The following is a 27,563-nucleotide window of genomic DNA, read 5'->3' as shown; positions in this document are numbered from 1 at the left end:
TTTCAAGAAAGGCTGAGAGGTACAGACATCTCCTCTAGTGTATCACCTTCCTTAAACTTCAAAGACCATCCTTAGATTTCTCTCACTGTAGACAGAGATCATAACTACACTAATAGAAGACATGCCCTGAGAAGCACTTAAAACAGTGAAGAGCTTTTGCCAACAGGTGCAAATTGAGCACCACTGAAGAGGAAAACAAAAACTTTGCTGCTTCTTCAGAGTATCAGTTAGATGATGTCTCATACACCTCCCACATCTCTTTCTAAACCTCCTGAAACAGAAAGCAGCTTACTTCATCTGTCCCCAGACATGATCTGTCTTGACCTAGCTTCCTCTTCACATTGCGGATTTGGGAAATTCATCAACAAAATAGCTGTATCTCTTTAAACATCTCAAGTTGCTCTTTCTCCTTCATATTTTTATTTTTATTTTTTTAAAGATGTCATTCCTTAACAATTCCTAAATAATTAATTAATTAAATAAATAATTTGTTGTTTTCCTGAGAAAGCATCTTTGGCATTTACTGAATGTTATTTGGGTCTGCAGAGAAAGGAATCCTGCTTTTACAAATATCCTGTTTATCCAAAAGTTTCAGATAATTACCATTTTCTACGTTTAAAGTACAACCATCATTCCAAAAGTTTGCGTAGCACATATTGAGAGCCTCAAAAAGCACTCAAGGGAAAAACCGCTACATGCCTTGCTCTTCTGTTCCTCCCTAGGCATCCACTTTTGGCCCCTGCTGGAGACACGAAACTGTGCTACACAGATCTTTGATCTGATTCAGCACGCTCTTGTGTCTTCTGCAGGAGTACTAAACTTACAATTAAAAAAAAAAATTCAAAAATCTATTCAATTTTATAGAAATTTCCATTTTCCCGGTCTAAGGAAAATGTAACTGTTACTTATTAAAAAAAATAAAAATAAATGAGCCAGCACGGCATGAGTAGCCTACTCATGAGCCTACACAGAGAAGTACTCTAGTTTTATCTGAACAAGCTGTAAGATGGATTCATGCAGACAACAAATCCCAATGCTATTACTTAGAAACTTATGCCATTTCTTTTTTTTTTAAGAAGCTGTGAAACAAGAGAATTGGAAAGAAGGCTGCAAGTTCTAACAGAGCAACAGTTTGCTTAGATATGCCAATAACCAGCTACAAAAGTCACATTTTGCCACTTAAAAACGGGGACAGGAAATGCTGTCGCTGAGAAAGGTATTATTCTACCTATGGCTAATGCACCCATTCCAATTTGCTGAGAGTAGCAGCAAATGAGGCTCTGAGATGCATGTTTATAAATACACACATGCATATTTACACATCGGCTTTATAAATCTAAAAATACAATGGTGGTGTTTAAATACCACAGGTGTAGGGCATAGGAGGCTGACACTAAATACTTGAAACCAAAGTAAAAACATTAATTTCTATAGCCTTTCGTTTTGCTAGATATTCTAGAGGGCAGTTTTGTTTTGTGAACTGAGCCTCTGATTTCTAAGACAAGTACTCTTCCTCCTGCATACATTCCTCCTAGGGAGAGGAAAAACCCATGAATTAGCAAAATATTCAGGAAAATGTGAATATTCCTTTTCTTTCTCTTTCAAAATACTTCTATTTCATAAACTACAGCTTGACTTTCCACATCTAAGAGACAACAAAAATATCTGAGGTCTTTCAATCTATGTCTCCTTGAATTCTGTTAGTAGCCAGATGTATCTGAATGTTAGTGTTTCCCTCATATCTGCTTTGACGAATATGTATTTTTAAAATATTCTTATAACATTGGCTACAATATATCAAGCATAACACATGATATAGTAAAATCTATAGTAAGTTCACTATTATTCTAGCATAAAATTGTATCAAACAAAAATACAGGGACACTCAGAATGGCATGTTAAATCAAATGATGCATTTTACCAATTGCTGCTTGAAAGCTGCCAGTTGCAAGATGATCAATCATTGGTTCAGTCACTAGAATGCATTTTAAATACATCATCATTTAATGTTATTAAAATAATTTCATATTTGCATACAGAATGTCATATCGCATATTATTTATAAAATAGCTCAATGTCATATAAAATTGTTTACATTCAGTATAGGAACTTCTTAATTATTCTGGCTAAATAACATGAAATCAAACGTACTCCCAGTATGCAAACTCTTCTGAAACAAAGTCAAACAGCCCGAGTATTTTTCATCTCTTACTCCACATTGTCCTTTACTGTCAGCTATGACAGCCTCCAGGCAAGGAAAGAGAAACAGCTACCTTTGCCTCTTCCTTACAATTGGCAAACTGTTTTGCCTTACACTTGGTAAAAGATCAGCGCTGATGTGAACACTGCTAAACATTACTGCCTTTTATATATGCATAAAATTAAATTTTTCACCTTACCAAAATTAATTTAACCTTGGTTAATCTGTTACAGAGCTTCCATATGTGGCCTCTTCAACTTTCATTTGTTGTAATTTCAGGGTTGGATAAATTTATAATTAAGCTTATAGAATACGTGAACTGTTGGAAAACAGAAATATTTGAGAAGAGTAGGGCTTGCACAGCATTTGCTTTCCTTCAGCATCGAAGAATTTTGGCAAGAACGGGTGAGTGACATTTTTAGTGAAAAGAACTCAATTTCTTGTCTTACTACTCAAATTTGATTTTAAGCAAAAACCTGAAATTACACACATGAAATCAATGGGCATTACTGAAGTAATAAAACTAAAATATTTCCAGTTTGAAAATAATCTTCTCTTAAAAATAAGTACATTTGACATACAAGAATTATGTCATTAGCAGTGGCAGAATTCTATTTTACATATTTTTCTACTTTCCTGAAGACATAAAGTACCCCTCATGTACAAATAAGGCTGGTAAAACACTTGAGGGAAACACTTTAGACAATATTTTGGTCTATAAAGTTTATGTAGAATGATCATAAACTAAATTATTTTCAAGAAACTCAGGATAAACAGAATACCACAAGTTCTCTCAACGAGCTGACAGAATACAAGCAAGTGCTTCTAACTGCTATGGAAACTGGACAAAGAACTTAACAAGTCCGCTGAATGAACATACAGCAGGTAAAATATGAGAGGCAAAACTGTTATTTATCCACCCCTAAAACACCAATGCAAAAGGGCATCACCTCCTCTGTCCCAACTACAAGTTTTAAATGCACTGCTAGTACGGACATTAACAGAATACATTAATAGCATGAGCGCGCTGATTTCCATAAGCTTTCAGTACATTTAGAAACTCACATTAGTTACTGGGTCACTTCTCTTAAGTTTAGCAATATACACTGGTACCCAATGTTTTTACTGTTGCGGTCCAGTGACCAGAAGCTGAGAACACTCACTAATGATACCAAAAATTAAAAGTGGCCTTTCATTGGGTTACCATTAGGTATCAGTATATGTTTCAAAACCCCTCTTTGAAATTAAGATGTACAGGCTTACATACAGTTACAAGTAATTCTTAGATTATTATAAATACAAATCAGAGAAGTAAAACTATAAGCCTGTGTGTTATGGAACAGAATAATTATTATTCAAAGAATAACCATTTCTTGAGGCCTCACATGAAGATGGCAATTAAAAACCACTGATTTCATACCCAAAGCGTTCACAACTGTGCTCCGTCACATCTACGTTCAATGTGTAGTACTACAGACACAGTACTACTACATAACAAAACTCCATTTGCCACCAACCACCCAACAACTGTGTTCCCTGACTGCGATTTGCAATTGTCAGAAACCAGATTTTAAAGTTTTTCAAGTATTTTCTGCTATCCCTGCCTTCAGGATAGAAAAAATAAATTCTGACTGTATCATGGATGTGGATGCACTGAATAATAATTTTATTCCTCTGTTACAGAAGATTTCCTAGGTCTGAGAACAAGATCCTTGACAGAGGCAGTGATCTCCCGGAGCTCTTTCTGAATGATATCTGCTCCTTCCTCCTCTTCCAGGTTATCTGGCGTGTCACAGTCTCCCTGTTCAGTTTTCTTAGTCTGGCTGATTAATTGTTTCACTACTAATCCCTGGTATTTGACTAACAGAGAATGCTGATCCTGAGAGGAAAAAATAAACAGAACAGAGGAATGTCAATGTTACAGAGAAGGTATACAGACCTTTCATTAAAGATTAAATTTTTTAAAAAGTATTCTCCCATTCTTGCCTAAAAAGGGTTAGTGATACATAAGTGTATTTCCATCAAGGTATTTTGTAACCTAAATTCTGAGAGATATTCAAAGAGGTAGAAAAATGAAAGTGCATCCATGCTGCAAGAATGGGACAATTAACTGCTGAAGCAGTAAAGCATTGCAGATAGTAAATACCACCAGTTTTGGCAGACTAGAATATAGTATTTAAATATTTTTATTTTTGAAGAGATATATCTTTCTTTGAAACTGAAGTAGAAAAGTTTAAAAAGCAATCATGCTCTAGCTGGGAGGAAAGAGAATGTAAAACATTTTCCATTGCAAGAATTATAACATCTCCCAATACATAGCTGTCTCTATGGATAAAGGCAAAAGCTACAGTAATAATAACAGACTGATTTTTAATGTTGTTTTAAAATATACTGAAGACAGATCCCTGAAATGATAGGTTTGAATACAATCAGATCAGAGAAATTGTATATTCTGTGCAGAAAATAATGATTAGATATGAAATACAAAGGTGTCAGTCTTATGCAGCAGAAATAGTATAAGGAACAACTTTTACGTTCTGTCAGAGAAAAAAAAAGTACTTTCCCCTTAAAAGGCTGGAAAGGAATACCTCTGGGATCTTGCCACTTAGGAAACTAATGATCTGCGGTACTGATCTTCCTGGTGCATGAAGCATACAGTGGGTTGAAAACTGAAATAACAGCACTGATGTCAGGTGCAGAACAAGAGCTGGATCTTCTGTGACTTTCAGCTGTTCAATCAGAGCTTGTCTATGCTGAAATAGGACTTGCCTAAAGAACAGGAATACATTGTATAAAACCGTGTTTCTTGTTCTGTCTTATAGTAGTTGATAATAGACTTTAAACATATCTAACTTAAATTATTTCTAATTTTCTCCTTCTTTATGTGAAATTCCACATTTAAAAAAACCCAAAAACAAACAAACAAACAAGCTAGCACTGGTGGAGCTCAGATTTTGAAAAGCCCCCTAGAGAATTAGAAACTGCTATGTTGTAGTAAATCAGTCAAGCAAATTAGCTAAAGATGAACCCTCCCCTCCTCCTTCTCCCATGGAATAAGGACTCCTTGGCTTTGTATTTTTCAGTTAGTTTGGAAAGAAAGACTGCCTCTTTCTTACACATTCTGTGTGACTGCTACGAAATTAACCATCTGACATTTGTGCAGCAAGAGAGTTAAATTTCACATACAGTACATAAAATAAATAAAATAGGTACCTTTCCTTCTTTTTGTCTCCTTTTTTCACCATAATACCACAAATGTCCACTGCAGAATCAAGGCACGAAAGAAAATCTTCTACACTCTGTTAAATAATGGTATAAATATTTAATCTCTGTTAGCAGATTATAAAAAAGGTTAACTACTGTTCACAATTAAATCACACAGATCACTGTAAATACATTTGTAATAACCTATGGAAGAAAAGAAAAAAGTATTTAGCAGAAATTAACTTTGTTAATCTGTCAATAGTTCATATACTTAAAGACTAAAACAAACTATAATCCATTAGTCTTAGAAATAGAATTTAAAAAGGAATACATGTTCTACAATTATTTACAGATCTTTTTTTTCTTAAGAAACACATCAGTATGGCTTTTTGCATAAAAGAAGTAATACATTATTCTCCTTTGTAGTTACACTGCCATAATCTGAAGCTGTTTTTTTTTTTTTAATATCCAGGATTTTACTAACTAAGAAATATATTAGAGAGCAATCAGGAACTTTAGGAGGAAACCTCAAAAAACATCAACCACTTCAAACTGCAGATTCTCTCTCAGCTTTTACTTTTCTCATCTGCACATAAAAGATATACTGGATTCCATCTGAAAGTGAAGAACTAGGTGACTATCAGGATCAAAATGGAAGATCACTTTTTCACCTCTTATAATTCATGGATATCAAAATGTACTTACTCTCACTGACTTACACAAATTCAAAAGATGACTTTGCCTTCCTCCTTCACAGCAGCAGCAGTTACGTACTACACTACCTATGTCAGTCGTTTATTAGCATTGTAACAGCAGAATGGAAAAACTGAACTCAAAGATTCTGGATCATTTTACCTTGCCATTCAGAGAAGTATGCAGTTTAGTTAAAGGACCTTTGGTGTCTTCTGGTAATTTACCTAAAATCTTGGTCCGGACCTTTATGAGATAAGAATGGAAATAATCCATAATATTAATTACCATTTCAGCTGTAAGCATATTTAAACAGAAGACAAATATTAAATAAACATCACCAATCTACTTGAGACTGTTAAAAAGGAACTGTTATCTGTGTACCTCACTTGTGATTGCAGAATAATTTTCTGTTGTCATCATTGAATCGGACGCTAGGAAGTTGAAAATAAGATTTGTAATGTCCGTACAGACGGTCTTCAACAGGTGTTTGGCAAGGTTAGCCTGAGTGTCATCTGTTAAAAGAAGTAAGTGATTATAAGTAACTTATTATAGTTATCTGATGCCTATGACAGCTAGCACAGCACTTCCTAAAACGTGGACTCGATCAACCATGAGTAGTATGAGATTGGATAAATGAAGCTAACATCTCTGATTTTCAGCTGCTTATGGAACACTCTTCAGTGAAAAATGCGAGCTCTCAGATCTATAAGCACATTTTAAAGCACTGTTAGTACTTTGAAGGTGTATCTGTATAACCAGTAAACTAGTCCCTGTACAATCCTCCTGAACCACTAATGATGGTAGCCACTGCTATCCATCAACAAGTAAAAACCATGTAAAAGAAAAGTCTACAGGAAAAGCCGTTAAACAGAATAGCAGGCACATGACTTAAGACTGAAACAGTAGAATTTTAGAAAAAAAGAGGCCACAGAACACATGTACAAGAACAGGGGCCAACGGGAAATAATCCATTTTATTCCTAAACACAGGAATACTGGGGTTCATGGCTAGTGTTTCCTTTTGTTATAAGTTTTGTGTGGGGCAAGTTCTAGAAGAAAGTTGAATAGAGCAGAGAATCTTGGAAATGTCTACAATATTTTACTAATGCTATTTTTCTGTCACAAAATACAGGTAGCTAAGGAAGACACCTTATAAAGTAACCCACTGCAAAATGAATCTACCTATTGTTGAAAAACTACACTCGAGGCACAGCTACTTTCAGCTTCAAATTTAAAAGAGGTTTTAACAGGGGTTTCTTAGAATCAGGCAGCTTTCAATTCTTTTCATTAGTGGCACAGGTGACAGAATGAAGTAAGCTTATTAATTTTTTTCTTTTCTTTTTCTTTTTATTTTTTTCCCAGACAATCAAAACTGGGAAGCGATGCAAACACTTTGGAAGGAAGGACAAGAAACCACAATTATCTTGAAATAAAGAGAATGTATTTTAGTAAGTGTGTAAAGCAATGCAATCCAGCATAAGGTCAGCATTAGACAGTGTAAACATATCTCTAAGTTTTTCCTTTTTAAACTGTTGCTCCTCTTTGACCTTGAATGTAGATTCAGGAATAAATTCAACATCCTTGAAGGACAATATTATTTTTTTAACATAGATATTTATTGTACCTGTGAAATGCCTTGTTCCCTTTTCAAATAACCGGATGTTGTTGTACATGTTCGAGAATTCCTCCTGCAAGTCCTTCATAGTCTGTCTTCTGCTAGCTCCAGAGGAAGATGTTGAAGACGTAAAAACAGAACGCACAACTTCCTGGTAAGTTTTTGTTAAAGGTCTTAGAACAGGGAAGAAGAAAGGACAAAAAGGGAACATTAGCATTTCCAAATATATCACCAATAAAGCAACCTACCCCATTATACAGTAAATGAACGGAACATGAATGCCACAGAATGGTGAGATAAATAAAAAGCAAATAATTTAAATAATAAAAAAGCACTAGGAAATTAAAACGTACTTCTTAATTGCAGAAGTACTATTAGTTACAGTACACATGGTACGTAAGTGCTTGCCAAGGTTTTAATTCGTAACAACTCCTAAATGGCAACAAGATGAAATATACAAAAGCCTTTCGGAAGCAATGCTATTCACAAACTCCTTCAGGGGACTGTGGACAAATTTCAGATCAATGAGAGCTATAAGAGCACAAGACTTAAGTTGCATTAAAATAGCAGAGGCCCTTCTAAAGATGCAGTTACGATTGCACTCCAAGTTTATTCAAGCTTGGGCTGTTACAGTCCTATCATGTCCTTTTTGCCCTCAACACGCACATTCACATCCTTGTCTTGTATGGGACATCTTTTAAAAGAAGTTATTAATCTTTGCTTAGATCAGTTTGCTGACCTAGCTCACTACTCAGTTCATACAGGTACCAGCGGAGCCGCACAAGACAGAGAACATGGAATATACACCAAGGGCCGTACAGAATATGGGATTGGTGAAACCTCGACGGAGATCAGTGTAAGGGGGTGCAAATACACCCATGAACCTGAAAATAGGCCTGCTGACAAAGCACACAGAAGCACCTACTACTAAGCAGAAGCATTATTTCTCATTACTGTGTCAGCATGGTTTTCTAATACATACACAAGTATGAAATACAGAGTTGTACAGAAAAATAATATTGTGGTTCACTTCCATCAGCCAAACATTTTTTTCTAAGCAAGAAAACAAGCTGAAGATAAGATTAATCTGAAGTGAATCACAGACTTTCTAACTCCAGTTGAATTACTGAAATTACCTTATTAGATGTTCAGCAAGTTCTGTAATAAGCTCTTCAGGGCAATCCTGCATGTGGGTCTTTAAAACATCCTGAATTTCCTCTCGTGACATGAAAGGGAACTCCGGTTGCTTATTCCGACCTGTAGTGGCCATGAGCAACATTCATGAAGAAAACATATTTAGTTTTGTTGCAGTTACTCTGTGGCATGAGACATTGAAATGCCTCTGAGTCCAAACCTTCACAGAAGAAATGTACCACCAACAATGCAAAAAAAGGGATGACTACCCATGACAGTTAAATTTTACACATATGAAAAACTGACAGAATTTCTCTTTTGATCACATCAAAGTTATTTTCTGTAACAGACAAGTTAAGTAGTACATGAGGATATGCATTTTTGGTGAGAGATTTCAAACTGCCTGGCCTATCCATTAGTTTCGAAACTATGTCACCACGACAAAACAATTTTTTTAAAATACCAAAACTGAACATAATGTTCCTAATTGAAAGACTTTACAAAGTTGTTGGGTTTTTTTTAAACCCCATTTAACAAGGCACACGATCATGTAACAGAGAGTATCCTAAACTTGAGGTTACAGCATAAAATTTGAGACAGGATAAACCAGACAAGAAGTTCCAGTAACAAAATCAACTTACGTGCTGCTTGTAAAGGCAAACAAATGAGTGCATCTGTATTTTGGTTTTGGGCAAAATACAAAGTTTGTCTGCATGCGGCAGAACTTAGTTTTTATATATAAGAATGGCATCAAGACGATGACAGGGAACCAGAAAAGGACAGGCATTCCACGTTCCAAATGCAGCACAGAACGGGTTTATTCTGCACATAAGGTAACTGTATGAATGATGTTCCTAGTTGCGGCACAGTAGCAGTGAACAACATATAAGGCTATATAAACAGGTGGAAAGGGAGCTTAAATCAGGTTTTGAAAGGGTCTTATTTATACTTGAATGGTTACATCTGAATTTATCTGGGGATTTTGGTTCAACCTATTTATTACAATAGAGCAATAGAAAGAGCAACAATTGTAAAACATGAAAGGCTACACCAAAAAAAGGTGATTTAACACTGTTTTACACAGTAACTGAGCAGTCTTGAAAAATAATTTTATACGTGAATTACAGTACTTTATGACAGTAGTATCATACAAAATTAAGATGCAGTACTTCACAGCTTCAAATATGTTTAAAAGTATTTTTCAGTCAGTATTGGAATCCCAGATACTACAGAATCATAGAATAGTTAGTGTTGGAAGAGACCTTCAAAGGTCATCAAGTCCAACCCTCCTGCAAGGAGCAGGGACATCTTCAACTAGAAGTACACATTTCTGGTACTCCATCGAATAAAAGAAATAACACGTGATTATGATTGCTTCATTTTCAATCGGTTTGCTAAAAGTCTAACAATGCAAGCAGGAAGCCACCCATGCTCCTTCTCCTAACAAAGGTAGTGAAACAGGCACCAATAGGGAGCGATTCAAACTCATCCTGTAATACGCATCTAAACTAAGTGAGACAGAATAGGCCTTCAAAGTACCTACTTTCCTCCATTACACAATCAATAGTTACAAAGGTAGCTAGCTCATATGTAGAAGTCTCAGTTAAGCAATCTTATTTAAAATAGTAAAATTTCATTTAGAGTGTATATTTTATCCTTATGAGGAAAAACATCTGAGAACCGTTCGTTGCTATGATTTCTTAATTCAAGCTAATTAAGCTTTGGAACTTGATGAGAACATCTCTATTTATCATATGCTACACAGCAGGTGCTAAGAAACCAACTATAATATGTATCCTGAAATCTAAGACATTTTCTACATAAAATCAAATTTATAAAAACCCACCTGCTTTAATTTTTTTTACTTAAATTTCTTTTTAGAAGACTAAGTTATACTATTCAGTGAATACAGTATGTCCATTTCATTTAGATAGCAAGATCATATCCATTGATACAATTCTAATGGAATAGGATTCTCAAATTCTTTTACGTTCTACCTGACCTTGTGAATACACTGGGGAAAAACAGAGATGTGGAAAAGTAAGTTACAAAAACTTGTCAGTATGAGTACGTAGTGCCCAAATAAAATGACAAACCTGTGCTAGTTGCTTGTGACTCTTCATCGCTGTCAGCATCCTTTCTTCCTTTCTTCTTGGTTTTCTTGATCTTGATCTCTCTAGCATAACCACCTCCTCCTCCTCTTACACTTCCACTGCCCTCTGGTGGACAATTATTTGGTTAGGATACAGTAAAGTTCTAGCACTTAAAAAGTTTACAATATTGTGGTAATTTATCTGCATAACTTGTTAATGTGGAATTAAAAAAAACCCACAAAACCTGATGCTAAACGTAACCTACAATACATATTCCAGAATTGTAGGGCCAGAAGTTTTATTCTTAAGAAAAAAAAAAAAGCAACTGAGCCAAAGCTTTGTTTAAGCTAATGTCATTATTAATACACACAAATACTAATCATATCAAATGTACATTTCATTAAAAAACGGCAGTATCTTTTTTCATCTGAAAATAGATGAAATACCAGTATCCATAACATAACAGGAGATTTTCTGTTGGCTGAAAATAGCATCTTCGTATGTATTTAGCATTTTTATTCAGTGATGCTGAATAACTAAGCTACTAAAAAATATCCCAGATAATGTAATTTTGTTAACTTTCAGAGAAAGAATCCTATGTACTAAGCATTTATCCAAAATATTATTGGAAGTGTGCATTCAATTAACTACAACACTAATTCTTCTTTGACCTTTAGTATACAAAGCAACGAGATGTCCTAATTCAGACAAAAATAACAAATTATTTAGTTTAAAGGTCCCATAATCGATGTATCCACACTGCAGACAGGATCTCAACTTGCAATACACTCCCTTTCCACAAGGTAAACTGCTCTGCTGTTTGCTCCCTTTATCACAGCTTGTTCCTTTCTTTTTTTCACTTGAAATAAATTTAAACTCCAGAATAATTGGTTCTATGCAGGCACTAAGTCTTGAGAAAGTAGTTATTTTTAAATTTAAATATAAGGTCCAAGATTTCAAGTAGCTGTATTATGTAACAGTAATATCATGTAAGAAAAGGAAACACAAAGACAAGATGCTACTACTTCACAAAGCTAACTGCATCTGTTATGCGGTATAGATGGATTTTTAAGCATTTCTTTGCAGGAACAGCAAACTAGTTCAGTTGCAGCCATCAGTGGATGGTGTACCTGTGAGACTCTCTCAGTTTTTGACCTCTCAAAAAAAAAAAAAAAAAAAGAAGAAAAAAAGTTTGTGTTTTCCACAAGCTTATGTGACTGCATTCAGCTGAGCAGATACAAGCTGTTTGTCAACTGTGCAACATACCAGTTATTCTGGAAACAAGCTCCTTCATTCTGTATTCCACTTTATAGCCATACAGAAAGAGCTGCAATCTGCAGTCAAGATCTTATCCACAGAGAGATGAAGTAGGAGAGACCACTGCCAGACAAGCCATATTTTGTGAAAATAGGATACATGGACTGTAACGTATAGAAAGGATTACAATAGTACCTGCCTCTACAGATAACTGTTTGTATCTTGTTTGACCGTTGCAAATGGTATTGTAAATAGAGAACACAGAATTGACCTTGAAAATTTTCATTTATCTAACACATGGCAGAATCCCTATTTGTAACAACCTGCATTAACACCTCACCACGTCAGGTTACACTTAAACAGTAGACATTGACACAGTCACGCACAGATCTTAAGACAGGCAATGTGACATTGGCCACACTCTGCCACTACGCAATAACAATATCTAATCCTTAAACCATGATGTTGATTGTTTTAAGGTCATACACCTAACAGTCCATAAAAAAAAAAAAAAAAAAAATCACTTCAGGGTAGTGCTTGCTGATGGTGAAGCACACATCACCTGTGGACACGAATGTGTAGCACATGCTCAGTAGAGGCTCACTCCTCAGAGGGTTGGAAAGTGAACTTATTCTATTTATGAAAGTTCCATTAAAGTTCAAGCTTCTCTGCTTTAGCTCTAAACTAGAAAAATCTGCTGTCTTCTGTGGCAAGAATAAGTTTAGATTCCATGCCAACTCAGTGATGGCCTTTTTAAGAGCAGAATATAATGTTTTATTTTTCAGATTAGTATATTCAATTAAGCTAGGCTAGATGCATCAGTGCCCTAATTCTGTTACTTTCAGTAGCACATGAAACTCTGCATGTGAGTTCAACACAGACTGCTCAGCTGTGCTGTAGCAACACAATAGCCACATAAAGTTTTTGGGACGGAAAATACAGTCTTTAGTCTGAATAATGTTTTAAAAACCAGAAAGATTTGAAAGGGTTAAACCCATGCAATTTTATTCTTCCTCTGATTAAGCTCTATTCCAAACAGCCACAGAAATGGAGTAAAGTTTGTGACTAATTTAACCCAGAATATACCTTAAAGTAAACTGTGTGAATCTTCAAATAACTGTTATGTGTGCAAACAACAGAAAATTGTCTGCCATGGGATTCTCAGAAAAGATGTACAATATCCTCCAAAAAGCCCCCATCTTAATACCTCATTTCTCAATTTAGACACAGTGATTTTGGAAGTAACTTCTCAAGACTATGAAGAAATATTTTCATTTTCTTAGATCCCTAAAAAGTGAGGAGTCAGAGTGCATCTATACTGTGTAATAAAAAATGGTACAGAGGCCCTTGAGCTAATACTGGTTTGGTCAGTCCTCACTGCACAACTCAATCTTACGTGACCATACCACACGCATTAATAAACCACCATGGACTCCTTGCTTCTAAAGCCAGTCGTCTTGTGTTGGACTAACTCAAGATATCTTTACGGTACTTCGTCTGCACTTCTATATCTGAAATTAGTCCTCATGGACATAGCTCAGGTATATCTACACCTACAGTACAATGACAAGAAGTGGATGGATTATTTCTTAAGGAATATTTCAGCAATGAACTGGAGGCAAGTAATGGACTACAAAATACAGTAACTTTATATTTGAACATTTCCAAAGTTAAACAATCCTTTTTTTTTTTTTTGGCTTAAGCTAAATATTGATGACTTACCTGTTGCTTTCTTTCTTCTTTCATCCTTTTTGTCTTTTTTATTAGCATATGAATTCTCTAAAGCAGAAGCCTGTTTTAAATCTTCTTCAGTGATTAAATTAACAGGGTTATTTTTCATTTCCTAAAATGAAGAACATGCACTTAGTAGCAAAAAGATACACACAGCAACAAAAGATAAATACAGAAACATTTAAGCCATTTGGCCATTTTAAAGCATACTCATCTAACACCGTATTTTCCAAGTGCAACACATGAAGAGACATTTATTTCTCTCTTGAAAATTCAGCATCTGATCATACTGTTAGTGTGATGGTGCTCCCTGACTGCAACCGAATATACATAAAATTACACCGATCACATATACAAACCATTTCTTCATTTTTGCCCTTCTTCTCAAGTTGAATTTCAGATGAGATGTAAAGAGATGGTAACAGCAAATAGAAAGTCACATAAACTGTACTCCAGCGCTCAACGTATATTGCATCTTCATCAATAAAAAAAAATTTGTACCTTTTCAGCCTTCTGTTGCATCATATCAGAAAACAGATCAGCACAGCTGCTTAGAAATTTCTCACTGACCACAATGGTGTCACTGAAGACTAAACCTGAAGAATTTTTGTTTAAAGATCGCATCACTTGCTGAAGCAAAATCCCAACATCTTCTACTGACAACGAACTGGGCAGAAGAGTCTAGGGTAAAGAAAAATCAAAATCATTTACACACAATAATGTGTTCTAGAATGGACAGATATACTCGTATGTAGATAAATAGAATCCACAGACATCAGACATCCCATTTGACATCTGTTAACTACTTAGAATGTATTGCACTTTCAAAATTAAACTAGTGATTTAAGAATAAACACTTTTAAATCTTCTAACATCCCAAATTAACATTGCTCTAGAATATGTATTACCTCTGGGAAAATGCAACTTCTTCGAAATGCTGCTCAACAGATACAGAGTAACACCAAACACAAAACAACAGCAGGCCTCCTTAATGACAAAGTAGTGCTCTAAGGCCTAAAACAGATTTAGGCAGGCCAAAATGGCTAATATCCCTCTGCTTACTGAAACTGCCACAAGAATCATAGAATCATAGAATGGTTAGGGTTGGAAGGGACCTTCAAAGGTCATCTAGTCCAACCCCCCTGCAACAAGCAGGGACATCCCCAACTAGATCAGGTTGCTCAGAGCCTCATCCAGCCTGGCCTTGAACGTTTCCGGGGATGGGGCATCCACCACCTCTCTGGACAACCTGTTCCAGTGTTCTACAACTCGCATTGTAAAAAATTTTTTCCTAATATCCAATCTAAATCTACCTTCCTCTATTTTAAGACCATTACCCCTCGTCCTATTGCAACAGGCCCTACTGAACAGCCTTTCCCCATCTTTCTTGTAGGCCCCCTTGAGGTACTGGAAGACCGCTATTAGGTCTCCCCGAAGCCTCCTCTTCTGCAGGCTGAACAGCCCCAACTCTCTCAGCCTGTCTTCATAGGAAAGATGCTCCAGCCCTCTGATCATCTTCGTGGACCTCCTCTGGACCTTCTCCAACTGGTCATTGTCCTTCTTATGTTGGGGGCTCCAGAACTGGACACAGTACTACAGGCTGGGTCTCACCAGGGTAGAGTAGAGGGAGAGAATCACCTCCCTCGACCTGCTGGCCATGCTCCTCTTGATGCAGCCCAGGATGCGCTTGGCCTTCTGGGCCACAAGGGCGCATTGCCAGCTCATATTGAGCTTCTCGTCCACCAGCACTCCCAAGTCCTTCTCCTCAGGGCTGCTCTCAATCCATTCCCCGCCCAGCCTGTATTTGTGCCTGGGACTGCCACGACCCAGGTGCAGGACCTTGCACTTAGCCTGGCTGAACTTCATGAGGTTGGCACGGGCCCACCTCTCCAGCCTGTCAAAGTCCCTCTGGATGGCATCCCTCCCTTCCAGCACCACACGTGTCGACAGCACCACACAGCTTGGTGTCATTGGCGAACTTGCTGAGGGTGCACTCTATCCCACTGTCCATGTCGCCGACAAATATGTTGAACAGGGTTGGGCCCAAAAGAGCTCAGTTTAAACTTTTTTCCCCCCAAAGCCCCCATAGAAATACATTGCTCTCTAGCAGAACACATTAGCACTACTTTTTAAATGAAAGTCAGTACTAGGTACCTGTCAACTGAATACTGGCATGTCCTTCCCATGTTTTTGTTCGGACTAAGTTAAGGGCAAATAGCGCCTTTCCGCTTGCTATTTTATTTAAACTGAATATTCTTCTTTGACAATATGGAATTTTCATTATACGTACATATACAACTACAATACGTAGTTTCAATAAATTACCATTTGACACAAAAATAAGACAGAATAAATAAAACCAGCAACTGAAAGGATTGCTTACTGCTACGTCTATCCAGTTTCCCGAGCTGATGGCTTCCTCTACGGAGGCTTCAACTTGATCCACAATTTCTTGACCAACACAAGCTGCTCTCAGAAATAAGAGTTGTGTGGACTTGTATCTTTTTTTAATGTAGCCTGTTGGGTCGGGGATGCCAAGTCTGTACAATGCATCAAATTCTAGAAAATAGTTAGATGTCTGTTACATTTAAGTACCTTCATATACATACAGGATCTTATGTAGTAATATTTTTTTAAAGCAGGAAAAAAAGAATTACATATAGTTTTCATATAAGTAAATACAGCCTCAAGCTGATGCTGACCTAAAACTTAGTTCTGTACAAGCCACACCTAAACATAGTAATAGAAATACAAAGATTAAATCACAGACATGACTTTGGTCTGAGTTTTGGAAAAAAAAAAAAAAATCAGATTCTTAGATCATTAAATTTATCTTTGCAATGATATCTTTCCAAAGTATTCTAATACAACATGAACAATATTTACAATATATACAACATCAAAATGTTTTGTTCTCAAAAGTTACTCCAATTTACTCCTAGAATTGTGCAATGCCTCACAAGCAAAGCATTTCAGTTATTCGGCAGTTTTTACTTAAGACATTCTGAAAACATTCAAAGACTTTGACAGATACTCTGTCAAGTGTACGGAAACACTTAATAACTCTTAACACTCCGTTAAGTTAACACTTAACACTCTATCAAGTGTTACAGAAACACTTAATACTACTACACTAAATTATGCTGAACCTTTTCAAACTTCCAAGACTAACTGTTACTTAGGGACTGGCCCTTTGGGACCATATGGGTACATTCCTCTATTTATTCAGGTCCGCGTTTTCCCACAGCTCCTGTTTTAAAACATCATCATCCAGCATCACTCAGCTTTAAGTCTGACAGACTTATTTGGATTCAAATCAGAACACTAGTGCTACCCACTCCAGTTCTACAAATTTTATTTTGGGAAAGGTTCTTCCTGTGCACTGCACGCTTAGCTATCTGGACTATTAACAGCTGAAGTTTGGTGGTAATCTGGACACCTGGACTGAAACTCCAACCATGTGGGTCAAACATGATCATCTGAAAAGCCCACAATTAGCAGTCTAAGAAATGTTTTCAGAACAGTAACAAAAGTAGCACTTGTAACTCTGTCTGTGAGAAATAAAGTCACTGTTCAGCAATACGGTTCTCCCTGTGGAAATACGGTTCCTTAAGACAAAGCAACACACATCGTTATAAGCAAGATGGTTTTTTAACACAGGAGTATCAACTACTGTATTACTTTCCACTTATTCTTGTGAGGCTTCATTCTAGACACTAGCTATATTAGGATAAGACCAATTATACTAGTTTTATAAAGATATTTTATCTATGACAATAAAGATTAATTACCTAAGTAACCATTCTGCTTGAAAAAGGAATCCACCCAGTTGCTCTGTGTTCTTGCATAAATGTCTGGAACAAACACAGCTTTATCCTGTCTCCCACCAACCACAGTGCCTTTTAGACGACCACTGTTAACAAGTTCTTCTAGTAGAGCTATAAGAAGAAAATACATTAAGTGACATTTTCCACTTTGATATATCCATTGACCAAAACATAGAAATTATCTTCCCTGTTTTGTTTCTTTTTTTCTCACCCATTAGTTGTTTTTCTTTTTACTATCAATTGAAAGAAACTGAAGACCAAACTACAAGTTCTTGTTCTAATGAAACATTTCTAAGTTCTATCCATTATTTTTAACACTTATGAGAATGTCTTGATAAAAGCTCTGGAAGTCATACAATGTTTCAAAATAGTGAGTCACAACGGTAGGATCAAAACACTTTTTATTGAGCATACACCTAGACAGTTTAGAACTCTTAATTTAGAAAATGTAGTCATAAAAGAATCTTTCTCTGGCCAGACAATAAACTATACGAGCATTTTATTAATAATGTTCTCCTTGAATTCACTTGCATGCTTGCATGATAACCAAGATGGAAAAAGGAGAGATTCGAACACACTAAAATGACATGAAAAATTGCGACCTAAACCACATAAATGTGAGCACTGCCCACTGGTGATTGTCTTCATGGTTTACAACATTCACAGTGTTGTTGCTAATAATAATGCACAAATATTGCTGACAAAGAACATATTGGTAACTGGTAGTACCAAAGTACTAAGACCTTCTTGATGCTAAGTAAGGTATATTCAGTCCATTAAAGGTGCACAGGAGTATCTGGTTTGCCTTCTATGTTCTCCTTTTGCCTTTTCATAAGTCACTAGATATACTAAAAAAATCAGTGACATAACTACCAAGCTCTGCTGATTTCTACAGCTCTGTTTGACAGCCTTTTTACCTTCCATTTGTGTTGATTTCTATTTCATTAAAAGACAGATTTTACCCTGGAACTGAACATCAAATGACATCACATGGTATGGCTCCTTCCTCACTAAATACAAGTAGCAGTCAACATTTCAACATGGTTAGTACAGCATATGGAGGTTTAGCTCAGCTACACAGAAAAATCTGGTTCCAGAAGAAACACTACATTTTAAATAATAAATTTTTTTTTGTCAGATATGCCTACAGTGTAGATAAATCTCTATAAGCTAGCAGCTATTGAACATGACTGCCACTAACAAAGCTGAACCATAGTTACACTGAAAAAATGTAGAAGAAAGAAACTGATTTAAACAAGATATAGTTTTATGTAATCTAAGAAAAAAACTAGAAATCATGTTCTGCCATGGCTCAGTTACCTTGTATAAAATGGAGCTTTCTGAAAATCAAATTAGATTTTTACACTAATAGTTTAGTTACACTAGAAAATAAGAGTCATTGTGCTTACTCTATGTAAACAATTGTCAGACAATACAGTTTGCAATCTCAACTTGTTTTTATTCAAGGTTTTTGGGAAAAGGAATAAGACTTTTATAGGTATTTCAAATAATTTTGTGGAGCACTAGCAATAAATCAGAGTCTCTGTAGAGAAAGGGGGAGAAATGAAGATGCCAATTAATCTTTCTATATTATTGCAAGCGCTAGTTCTAAAACTCCAGGGCAGGGAAGGTGCTTTCATAGGAGATTTCACAGCCCCTACTACAATTACGCCTAATGCCATCTTTTGTTTTAAAAGAAAACAACAGGACCTTTGCAGAACTACTGTAATCTGACACGTATTTTTAAAGCTGATTGACTAGTTTGTAGTGTCTTATCAGGTCTCTGTCAAAGTCTGTTAAAAACAATACGCATCACTCCATGCCTGTCCTACATCAGCAACACAATATTCAGAAATTACAAACATCTGTGCTTTTACTATGCTTTGTACTTAGTGTTTTAACTTAAACAGTTTCTCATTTCTAAAATTATTTATTTTCTATCGTAAATTCATGTCAGCTTAACATGAATAGCAGCACAACAACGCGACAGAACCAAAGATTACTGTTTATCTTGTCTAACACTAAGTGTTCATTAAATAATAAGCTGTTCATAAATTATACAAACATTACACCAAACTTACGTTTCTTTCTGGAAAAGACATAAAACGGACAAAGATCACTTTAAAACACATCGCTAATAATGATAAACATAAAAAGCGCAGAGTATAATTAACATAATTTACAAGATATTTCTCAAGTTTCCAGCATTTGTGGAATTGAAATGGTATCTCAGAAAACAGACAGAATAAAATCAAATGTGCACTGGCAGTGAGTAAAAAGCTCCTTGAAACTCATGAAACTACAGAGGAAATGAAATACAGTAAGATAAACTAAAGAAAAAGATTAACAAACTCAGTAAAAAAAAAAACAAACAAGAAAAATAAAGTACTAAGTACACTTAGTCATCATGATGATTACTGGTGACAGGAAAATACTAGAACTTCAATTCACATTAACACTGTACATGAGCAATTCATTACGAGGTACTTGCAGGACCTGCTTGAAAAAGACTGTAACCGCACACCGAAATTTGTTGGGTACTGCAACATTACTATATCGCAGTTCAGCAGATTTTCCTTTTAATCTATGAATACCTAGACAGCACATTCCAAAAAAAAAGAGGAAGTTTTAAATTGATTATGTGAAAGTAGAGTGTTTATGTGATCTTATTTAAATGCTAAGATTTTCATTTTTAATGAACAAGCTTTTCGCAAAGAACAAGAAGGTAAGCAGAGGGATACTACAGTGCAGCTAAAGCGTGCAATGCCCTGGAGGCAAGAAGACCCAATCAAATAAAAGAGAAATATTAACTTTAATGAGATGAGACAGAAAAACAGTAAAGGATTCCAAAGACCACCAGCACTTGGTCAACCAGCATACAAGACTAATGATGCTTGAAGCAGCATTTTGTACAGATGGCAGGAGATTGCTGGTAGTCAAAAAAAAGCTGCAACAGTAGAAGTGAGAAAGAATTAAGCCCTACCTAAAAGTTTCAGCAGTTGGCTAGGAAATCTTTATAAATTTCTATTTTAAAAAGAAACTGCGGAAAATAAAAGCAAACAGTTTAAGGATGTGCTTTATCTCTCAGCATATAAAGACATTTAACGAAGAGCATAACAAAAGCTCTGCCTCTGCTATCACAGAGGAAAGTCAATAAATAAAATCCAGAGCAGTTAATGCCATTTGACTACATAAAATCTGTCCCCTTTTGTGTGCTCCACTGATAAAACTCCCAGTAGCTAAGGGCAAATAACAGAACAGATGACAAAATGAATACTGTACTTGCACCGTTCTGCCCCCACAGGCATTTCATCAGCATACGCTTTCATTGCTTTAGATACAGAGAACATCTCTTCAGTTACGGATAGCACAAAAAGTTTAACACTTTTTACACTAGAGAGTAACATATTGTTCTTTATTCCAGAACTAAGTCTATATACTAAAATGCTTCTTTGAAAACACACTTCTAGTAATGAAGAATCTATGAATTAACTAACAAAAATACAAGAGTCTGAATGAAACTCACAGTAAAGTAAATGTTCTTGAAATCCGTATCGAGTGATCAAGTTACTTACAGGAGTAGGCCTTGGAAAAAAGGAAAACAAAACAACAAAGTTAATGACCTGAAATTGATGTGTAGAATCTAGAAATAAGAGGTTACTCCAGATGGACAAAATTAGTTACTATCTTAGCCTCAGGGTGCTACACTGATGTTTAACACAGTTTACAAGGTTTTAATTTTTAATTACTATGAAGTTATATCTTATAACAAAGCTACAATAATTACCGTAAGGAAACTTTTGCTGTCCCAAGTTTTCCTCTTCATACAAATTAACACAGAAGATTATTAATTTAATAAGAAAAAGTTCTCTACAATCACATGCAGTGAGTGGGTAGACATCAATATGTAATTGACTGGGGAGCAGTGGAATGACAATAAGGATAGATACTCATCAAACAAACAGAAGAACCACTGATAAATGTCTTCTCCAGTTGAAAAATATAAGTATGTTGTATACTCTCATACTTTCTCTGTTCTCCTTCAAAAGGAGGTCCCCATTTCAAAAAAGTCAGTCTGATATAACTAAATATTTTACCCCAGGAACCAAACTACACTTAAAGAAAGCTATCCATAGGGTTTTTTTTTCTTTTTTCTTTTTCAATCACAAGTGGATTTCGTCTATAAAGTCCTATAGTAAAAAATATTTTACTATCTGGTTGCAGGTGTTGCAACTTACCGAGTAATTGCAGTGAAGAGACCACGAATGCGTGCTCGATGCCGGGACACAAAGGCTTCTGTAAAAATCACCCCACGGTTTTCCTGGTCTAGTTGTCCATGAATAATTCTACCCAAACGCCTGGATAACACCTGTAAATAGAAGCTGAGGTGACTGCTAAAAATGTATATCAACGACGCTGAACAAAAATTAATAAATAAATATGTATTAACAGATCAGCAATTTAGTTTTGCTAAGATGGACAAAATATTAAGAAATAAGGACTACAAGTGGAAATTATTACTTAGGGGTATTGAGAATGAGTCTTATTACATGTAAGTTGCTGCCACTAGGGCCCACAGTCCAAACTTCAGGGAATTCAGCTTTCCTATCAGTGTCCTCTTCTATCAGATATATGTGTATCTAATGATGAAAGAAAACTTTGCAAAAGAAATAAGTATGGTTTGGAAATGCACAATGAAAACTAAGATTTAACCTCTGTATTAATTTCGTATAAAACAGTGGCAGAGGAATTCACTATCCATTTTTTTCAAACAGTCAAGACAAAAATTAGCAACCATAAACGCAAAAGAAAGAGGTGCCAACAGTTTATAAATGTGCATCCTTGCAAAGTGAACTAAATCCAGGAAATATTGCCCAGAAAACAAAGAGAAACTATGTAATAATTTTCATATGTTAGAAATGTTTTTGTAGAAGCTGATCATGCAAAAAATATTAAGAGGAAATCTGTTCATAAATTGAGAGTCCACAAGGTTGTCTGTGGTGCTCAACATGACTGTTCACCTAACACAACCCACAGGATTACCCTTTGAAAAAAATACCTTCCAAACAAAATCCAACCTTGATGGAAAGTCAACAATGGTAAGAGAATTCTCCCTTATCCTAACACTATAATAGTCACTAACAAAGGTAAATAGTTTTTCGTTTCTACTTGGAATGTCTGGCTTCAGCTTCTAGAAACAAACATTTATTTTACCTTTTCTGAATAAACCGAAAGGTCTCTACCACTGTATTTCTACTTCCTGGGTAGCTACTGAGACTGATTAAATTACCCCTACATTTTCTCTCTAATATTTCAAACAAAGCCATTTTCAGATCTTCCACTAATCTAACCTCTTCCTAACATTCCTAATCCTAATCTGTTCCTAACAGTCATAAAGATACTGAAGAAATTTTGCCCAAAAGTAAAAAGGAAAATATCAACCTCAATCTGTGAACAACTGTTACACTAAAACTTGTATTTATCTAGTACTTTTCTGGTTAGAATGACAAACAGCTCATCATCACTAAGCCATGGATATTGCAAAGATGACAAAAGAAGGTGAATACAATCAATTCTACATTTGCTAGGTTGGTGGCTTGCATCACCTGTATTAGAAAGTCTCCTGGGAGGTCGTATGCCTTGCAGAGTTCCGATATTGTCACCTGGCCAGTTTCCTGTAGTTTATCATTTATTTCTTCTGCTAATTGATCCAGGTAACTCCTTGTTTAAAAACAAGAAAAAAAAATCCCAACACATTAACTGTGAAATTCAAGGTCAACCTGTCAGCCACATGCTGAGTTATTAATTGATCTGGCACTATACCTCTTCCTGTTGAATCTTTGCAAAAATAAACTGAAAGTTAAGAATTATGTTAGTGAAAATGTGAGTTCTTCGTAAAAGGTTGCTAACCAGGGAGCTAGTATTAAAATTGGCCATTTATCTGCTTGTTTGGAACTTTCAAAAAGCAGGAAAAGGAAAACATATGTCAATGAGACTTAGAAAAAAGGCTTTAGTGAGCAAGATAGGTCTTAGTTATTATTTCAAGAGAACCAGGAATTTCACATTCTTTGCCAAGAATAAATCCTGCAGTGCAGTCAATAATAGAGACAACTCCATAAGGGTATTACTTCGGTGGCTGTTAATGTGCTGAATGCCATGAAATAACTTGCTCATACCTCTTAGGCTTGTGAGGTAAAGCAAGAGGTGGGAAAAAATGAGAAGGTTTGGCAACAGCTGAGGCAGACAGCAAAGCCACAGAACAAGTGAGATCTGGCAGCTGTACACAAAGATACTGCGTAACAAATGAAGCCTCTTAAGCGCAGGGTACTGGGCAGAGAAATGCAGTAATGCCTTTGCTCCATGGATTCACTGGATGCTCTCCTGAGACAGGCCTCACTCACCATTTGGAAAAGAAGCACTCATCACCACTAAGCAGCCCTAGTAGCAGTCAAGAAAAATGTATTTCACTTCAGAAGCAAAAAAGGCTGGCCATCGCTTTTAGTCTGCATTTTCAAAATAAAAGAGATGTGAATTATACATATTGCTCCTGAAAGTACTCACTCATTTATAAGCTGTCCCAGTACAAGTTGAATAGTTTTTTCAGATTTAACGATGTCATTAGCTCTATTTTCAATATGCAGAAGGTCCACATTTATTACCTAAAAAAACCCAGCAAAACCTCTTATCAGAACTTTAAATTGAAAATCATTCTCAAACATTGAGATATTATACTTACACATTCCTATGTCTTGAGGAAATCTCCTTTTATTTTTTTCTGCTATTGCACACATATGCAGTTAATCTATGATTTGGAATAAAGCAGTAATGCTTCAGGGGGGGAAAAGCTCTTTTTGCATCTATGATAAGGTTAAAAGAAACCTATATAATTAAAAATTCCAGAAAGCTATGAACAGAAAATACTAAATTGTCTTTCAGAAACGTTTTCCCGATTCCAAGCAATTTTACTCAAGCCAGAAGGGAAAATTAGTCACAGAGGAAAACTACTGGAGGATAAAGATTAGTGGAGACAAGAGATTAATGACGGAAGAGGGAAGATCCAAAAAAGCATGCAAAGTTAATTATGCATGCTCCTGCAGCTTTAAATTTAAATGGGAAACATATTTCTTTTCTGTTTGCCCTCCCTTAGTTCACAAAGGAAGAGTTCATAAAGAAAATCTGTATATTTTTTTGTGGTGATTTCAGAGGTCTTAGATTATCATTAAGCAGAGAGGAGATTTTAATAAAGCACTAAATGGATGGTTTAATGAATCTGCAGTACTCTGACGTGAGCTACCAGCTCTTGAGAAAGTTTATTCTCTTTTAAAAAAATAACTTAGCTGGAGTATAATTGACGAACTCCATATTTACAATACATATGGTGTGGAAAAGAAAGACGTATATAGTATTTTATTACTAAAAAGTTACCTGTTGTAAGTCAACAATGTTTACTCGACCTTCAAAAAAAAGCACAAATATACTTTTAGTATATAAAACATGTTGAAACAGTTTTAGAATATAGCATAGTCCATCGTGTACAAAGTACTTCTTTATAACTTTTTTTGTAGACCAACTGAACCAATTTCAGCTTTATATATTGTCAAATCACAGAAACCACAGGTGGTCAGCGCAGGACATCCCATATTGTTCTACCCTATGGCCTTGCTGACAATCCAACACAGAAATTCCAGAAGTAAAAATCGCTGTTCAAATTCCCTTCCAACTAGTTTTTTCATGATGCTGATCTGGATTTGGCCACTAGTCCATAGGTATCAAAACAGAGATTGCCAAAAGCTTTGCATGAGGCTACCAACAAAACCTAGCAACTTTAAATTCAATTCAAGCTATCATACTGATATAATACACAATGACATAACACAAACTGAGGCACACTTACGGTAATCATAAGAAAACTACTAATCTCTATGAACATAAGAAGGAAGTTAGTTTTCCAAACATACAATGCTGTGAAATTAATCCTCAAAGAGAACTAAAAGTACATTACACTGTCTTCTCATTAAAATCATTGACAAAATGCAGTTTGAAGCATATTTGCTTCCCTACATATCCAAATCAGATCTTACAAAGCAGATGGTTCTTCATACCAGCAAAATAAAAGACCTGTCAATGATAATTTTAAAACACCATTATTACTAATGACGTGAAAGGAGAATGATTTTGAAACTACTTAACCATACTAAAATGTCAAATTTCCTTCAAAAGGGTTCTTAAACCACTTTTACCTCAGAAATTCTGCATGGGTGAAAATGAACCAAGTACTATACCTTGATATGCTTACCTAAAAGCTTAATAGAGATGTGAAGCGAAAATAAAATAATATCAGGTGAACTCACGTAAAGATGAAGCAAAAGGAAGCAAGCTCACTTTTTTTTGCAGGGTTAAGGGTACTGAAGAAAACGTTCAAATTCTTTCTGTAGTCTTCAAAATTAATTTCCAAATCCAGAGGAAGAAAGCAAATGCCACACTTACCACCACAAACATGAAGCTCATCCCGGATCTCCTTACTAATCTGTGCTGGAGTGACATACTCCTTCCCATCAAGTGTGTGCACTACTTCCAGCTGCTTTTCCGCAATCAGTTTCGTGACAATTTCTATACAGTTCCGTTCTGACAACCTATCACCACCATAAAGAATATTCAGTTATTCTAACTAAGTACTTGCTAAAGCTATCTTTAAATTGATGTTTCAAAACCAGTAAACACAGGAAATGTAGTGAGGATTACTCGCTGCTCTGTGTGAATACTTTTTACAACAAAAAACTAATTTCAGGATCCTACTTCTCACCCCTCAAATCATCCATATGGCTTCACTTACGTGAGTCATCTCTCTAAAACTACTTTTTACTCTTCTCCTGAACAGCTGTCAGCCCTGACACAAGCACTGACACACCGGACAGCGCAAATCAAAGCGGGAATGAGAAGGGGCCCTGCCTCCAGGACCACTCCGCTGTGTGTGAGGAGCGCGGGCCGCGGCACAGCCCTCCCGGGGGCCGGGAGTGGGGAGGGGGCTCGGGCAGGCGGCCTGCAGCTGCAGGCTGCGGGTAGCAGAGGCCGCGGTGGGCACTGCCGCCGCCCTGCTCACCTGTGGGCCACCTCGGCAAACTGCGCCCGCTGGAAATCGGCCGCCAGGCGCCGAATCTCCTCCCAGGCGGCCGCCATCGCCGCCTCGCCTCTACACGTCAGCCCCCGCCGGCCGAGCTACGGGCGGCGAGCGGGGTCAAACCTCCTCGCTGCGCCAGCCGCCGCAGCGCCACCTGTCGGGCGGGAGCCGCTCCCCGGCTGCCGGGCCTCGCCGCAGCCGTGGTCGGTATTAAAAAAAAAAACCTAAAACCAAGAAAAATGCAGTTTCCCCGCGCAGGGGGACGTAGCCACGAGTGCAGCCGGAAACGTGCTGTCAGCAGTGAGGTTGTCCCATGCTGAGGCCTGGGCAGTGTGCCTCACCCACTGTCAACATGAGGGTGACTTCTCAGACGGGGCAAGGGCTAAAACTTGGGTCTGAAACGTGAGCCGAGCTTTCAGCGTACTCGTGGAAATATGAGTAACGTTAGAAGCTGACACTACTAAATATTGAAACGGGACTCCGTCTGACTAGAAGTGGGGTATGAGGCGCATCGTGTCGCCATTTAACGGCACCGCTATCCCACAGTGAGGGGTGAGCTGAATTTACTTAGCTGTGGATCAGAGGTCAGCCGCACAGTTTTAAAGGCCTTTTTGGCTGTTAGGGGAGCTTGACTTGTCTGTGGTGGTGACTGGGAGTACTGCACCCAGGACCGCTCCCGTCCCAGGGCAAGC

General features: G+C 36.7%; 1 protein-coding gene across 1 annotated transcript; it reads right to left on the bottom strand.

Moving 5' to 3' along the window:
* Positions 1 to 1,981: 1,981 nt before the first annotated feature.
* On the bottom strand, positions 1,982 to 26,944 carry UFL1 (UFM1 specific ligase 1). Its single transcript, XM_086745462.1, has 19 exons — positions 26,854 to 26,944; positions 26,241 to 26,386; positions 25,179 to 25,207; positions 24,315 to 24,412; positions 23,360 to 23,474; positions 21,992 to 22,122; positions 21,280 to 21,338; positions 17,718 to 17,864; positions 16,310 to 16,485; positions 14,428 to 14,607; positions 13,918 to 14,038; positions 10,942 to 11,064; positions 8,848 to 8,968; positions 7,721 to 7,884; positions 6,479 to 6,609; positions 6,260 to 6,340; positions 5,414 to 5,499; positions 4,789 to 4,969; positions 1,982 to 4,079 (listed from the first exon to the last, which is right to left on the bottom strand). The coding sequence occupies exons 1-19, from the start codon at positions 26,928 to 26,930 to the stop codon at positions 3,867 to 3,869; spliced, it is 2,379 nt and encodes a 792-aa protein (XP_086601588.1). The 5' UTR covers positions 26,931 to 26,944; the 3' UTR covers positions 1,982 to 3,866.
* Between the last annotated feature and the right edge of the window lie 619 nt (positions 26,945 to 27,563).

Source organism: Chlamydotis macqueenii, chromosome 3 (assembly GCF_036417535.1).
Source record: "Chlamydotis macqueenii isolate bChlMac1 chromosome 3, bChlMac1.mat, whole genome shotgun sequence".
In the NCBI taxonomy this organism is placed as follows: Eukaryota; Metazoa; Chordata; class Aves; order Otidiformes; family Otididae; genus Chlamydotis; species Chlamydotis macqueenii.
This window is presented reverse-complemented; position numbering and strand designations above follow the sequence as displayed.

Bases quoted from the DNA above. Each gene is read 5' to 3' on its own strand.
- UFL1 (XM_086745462.1), bottom strand. From the start codon at position 26,930: ATGGCGGCCGCCTGGGAGGAGATTCGGCGCCTGGCGGCCGATTTCCAG. The intron at 16,486-17,717 runs GTAATTAATCTT...ACTATTTTCTAG, and splicing joins CAAGCAGAATGGTTACTTAG to AATTTGATGCATTGTACAGA. The intron at 7,885-8,847 runs GTAATTTCAGTA...CCCTGTTCTAAG, and splicing joins CTTGCTGAACATCTAATAAG to ACCTTTAACAAAAACTTACC.